The sequence below is a fragment of the Lactuca virosa genome, chromosome 8 (assembly GCF_052849685.1).
Source record: "Lactuca virosa cultivar CGN04683 chromosome 8, Lactuca_virosa_CGN04683_v6, whole genome shotgun sequence".
In the NCBI taxonomy this organism is placed as follows: Eukaryota; Viridiplantae; Streptophyta; class Magnoliopsida; order Asterales; family Asteraceae; genus Lactuca; species Lactuca virosa.
Window position 1 is genome coordinate 186,963,739 of NC_136433.1, and position 3,824 is coordinate 186,967,562.

At 37.9% G+C, this 3,824-nt stretch overlaps 1 protein-coding gene across 1 annotated transcript; it reads left to right on the forward strand.

The window, feature by feature from the left end:
* The first annotated feature begins 217 nt into the window (after window positions 1–217).
* Window positions 218–1,599, forward strand: LOC145129852 (putative pyridoxal 5'-phosphate synthase subunit PDX1). Its single transcript, XM_079064668.1, has 2 exons — window positions 218–865; window positions 1,002–1,599. The coding sequence occupies exons 1-2, from the start codon at window positions 355–357 to the stop codon at window positions 1,415–1,417; spliced, it is 927 nt and encodes a 308-aa protein (XP_078920794.1). The 5' UTR covers window positions 218–354; the 3' UTR covers window positions 1,418–1,599.
* Window positions 1,600–3,824: the final 2,225 nt, after the last annotated feature.

Sequence of the window (3,824 nt, forward strand, 5' to 3'; positions counted from 1 at the left end):
TCGAGGTCTAATATTTTGCCTACATTTTTTTTTGTTTTTTGTTTTGTTTTGTTTTTTTGTTTTTTTTGTTTTTTTTGTTTTTTTTGCATTTTAACAACTTGATATAGATGAAATCATAAGTGTTCATTTTTGCCAAGTTAGAAAGTAGAATGGCTTTAAATAACAACTTCCCTAATTTCGTACTCCAGTAGATTACACAGTCACTCTCTCTCTCATCCCCAACCCCCAATATATCAGAAGCATTCAAAGCGCAAAACTCGTCACTCCTCAATCTCTCTTCTCCAACCCTCTTACAGAACCACTGTTTCTCTTCCCAAAATCACACATATCGAAGAGCAAAAGGGCAAGAAAACAATGGACGGCACCGGAGTAGTCGCAGTTTACGGCAACGGCGCGTTAACAGAGAGCAAGAAGTCCACGTTCTCCGTCAAAGTCGGCCTTGCTCAAATGCTCCGAGGCGGCGTCATCATGGACGTAGTTAACGCCGAACAAGCCCGGATAGCAGAAGAAGCCGGCGCGTGTGCCGTCATGGCGCTAGAGCGCGTGCCCGCCGACATCCGTGCACAAGGCGGCGTCGCACGGATGAGTGACCCACAACTCATCAAGGAAATCAAACAAGCCGTCACGATACCTGTCATGGCGAAGGCTCGAATTGGGCATTTCGTTGAGGCTCAGATTCTGGAAGCAATTGGAGTCGATTATGTGGATGAAAGCGAGGTGTTAACTTTGGCCGATGATATGAACCACATTAATAAGCACAATTTCAGGATTCCGTTCGTTTGTGGTTGCCGGAATCTGGGAGAGGCTTTGCGAAGGATTCGTGAAGGTGCTGCCATGATTCGTACTAAAGGCGAAGCAGGAACTGGTATGTTTTACAGATTTCGTTCTATCTTATCCTGTTAAATCCTTGATTTCATTATTGGGTTCTAATCAGAAAGAAACATGCAGATTCAGGGAATTTGTTTAGTGAATTCATACCAGTTTTTCATCGATATTTTCAGGCAACATAATTGAGGCGGTGAGGCATGTTAGATCTGTGATGGGGGACATTAGGGTTCTGGCAAACATGGACGACGATGAGGTCTTCACTTTCGCGAAGAAAATCGCAGCCCCATATGACTTAGTGATGCAGACGAAGCAACTGGGGCGGCTTCCGGTGGTGCAGTTTGCAGCTGGAGGTGTTGCAACTCCGGCGGATGCAGCTCTGATGATGCAGTTGGGATGCGACGGCGTATTTGTTGGGTCGGGAGTGTTCAAGAGCGGCGACCCGGCTCGCCGGGCACGTGCTATTGTTCAGGCAGTGACGCATTATATCGATCCGGCGATGCTGGCGGAGGTGAGTTGTGGTTTGGGTGAAGCCATGGTGGGTTTGAACCTTGATAAGAATGTTGAAAGGTATGCCAACCGGTCGGAGTAAAAGGATCGCCGGCGAGGGTCTCCGGAAAGGGGTTATAGGGTTTGGTTTTATTTAGATTTGGGATTTTACTTTTTAGTAAAAGTTTTATAAGGTTTTAAGAAAGATGAAGGGATACACAACTCTGGTTGTTATAAACTATTGTATCAATTTATTATGCAATTAAGTTTGATTATCTGTTACAATTTGAGGTTGTATATTTGTTGATGATGATTCGTTTTTTTTTTGTTTAACATTTTGGTTCTAATTCAAGTTCTTTAAGAACAACGACAAACCCATGCCAATTTCTTCGTTCCATTTTTGTTAACTCAAGAGAAGCATTATTATAGCATAAGTTTAAACTTTAACTATTGATAATTCCAATTATTTGAGTTAAATTATTGCATGGATTAAAATATTAATAGGATAATTAGGTGAAGAGTTAAAGTCTTAAAGATGAAGGGATGGTTTTTGAAATGAAAGAAATGTGAGAAATTAAGAAGTTATCTTAATTTTTAGATGAATAATTGAAGTTAAAGTAGAAAAGATTGGCAATGGGCTTAATCATTAGAGTTGGGGTTGTAATGATACCTAAACTTATTAGATGGTTATTTAAAGTGAGATTAGGTTTTAGTAAATTCATTAATTGCAAAAATCAACAAGAGGCTACCGTTTAGTTCACGAGTCATGCTTAAAGAGAGAATTAGGGTGACAATTGATGGCACGACACAACAAAAATACACGACACGAAACAAAATTGAGACGAAACTGAAATTTGAATCCGTGTTCGCATCGCGTTCGTGTCAAGTGTAAAAAACACGATATCGTTTTAGAGAATGAAAGAAGTAGATGGAGCTGAAAATAAAGGAAAAAGAAAACTAATGTTTTGGAGTTTTTCAATAAAACGAATCAGAAAGATGTGAAATGAAGATAAAAGATAAATTTTCCTCTTAATTTTCTGTGAAAATATTTGTGAAGAACAGAATTGGATGTTAAAAATAAAACTTAAATTTAAATTTTTCCCTTTAAATTTGAGGACACATAAGATTTCCATTTTTTCATTTCCTTCAAACTCTGAAATATAAGAATACAATATCTTTTCATTTCACTTCTCTTCTTTTCTCTCCCTCCCCCCCCCCCCCCCTCTTTTTTCTTTTTTCTATTTTCTAAAACTCAGGAACGTTACTTAAAAGGGAGAGAGCGAGAAGGAAGGTTGAGGGAGGAGGAGGAAAAGACTCAACTTCTTGGTTCAAACACCATCATTGTGCACGAAGCGAATAGCTAAGGAGTTGTCACTCCTATTTAGCTTATATGATCTGTGACATGCAAGAAAATAGTCGAAATTAGAAGATGTTAGGGTGGTATGAGAAATCCCGATATATTTCCCGATAACCTTCTTGGATAACTATTGGATCGGGAAGTTGATTTTTACATTTATTCGATATAAGGTATTACCCTCATTGCAAAGGCAACATCATGATCATGTGAAATTTTACACAAGATATGGTCATTTTGAGTTTTTGGTGATGTTGTTTGGTTCAACTAACACGTTAACGACTTTTATGGATGTCATGAACCGTGTTTGAAAACTTTTTTCCAACAAGTCCATGATAGTTGTTTTTTAGAACATTCTCTTTTACTTTAAGTCCGTAGAGGAACATGAAAAGCACTTTAGAGAAGTACTCGTCATTCTTAAGCATGAAAAGCTTTAGGTCAAACATTCAACATGTGATTTTTTGGATTCATGATGTCATATTGTGAACCAAAATGGAAATTAAAGTGGATTCGATTAAGATAGAAATCAAGATAATTTGGGATTGTAAGAGCCTAACGAAATGTAGAGTTTCTGGGTTTAATGAGTTATTATAGGAGATTCATTAGGGAATAATACAAAGCTTGGATTAAAAAAGTGTCGACTAGGCGGCCAAGCGACGACCTAAAACACTTCAAGTAATGAGATGCGATGTGATTCCCTTAGTGGGTCGCCTTTTCCGCTTTTCCCGCTTTTCACCGCTTTGCGCTTCAGCGCTCAATAGCGCTTAGGGTAATTAATAGAAAATGAGCTTTTAATTAAGTTAGACGGGCCAATAGGTTTATATAAATAAAAAAGGGATGGAAAAAAAGAATTAATCTTATCAGAGGCGGTAAACACAATTAAACAAAACAGAGCAAATCGTATCATTGTTCCAACTCATCTTCTCCAAGTAATCGGAAATCAACTCTGCTAATGTTTTCTACTTCCATTCCATTATACTAATCTACATATTCTATTCTCTTCTCAAGTTTGAAGCTCTAAACTCTGATGGTATGAAGTATAAACTCTGGTCATTATATTTATATGATTTCTATTAAGCTGTTAGTTGTTAACTTGTGTTACTTAACTATTAAGTCATTCACATGACTTATAAGCTATTTGTTATCATGCATGATA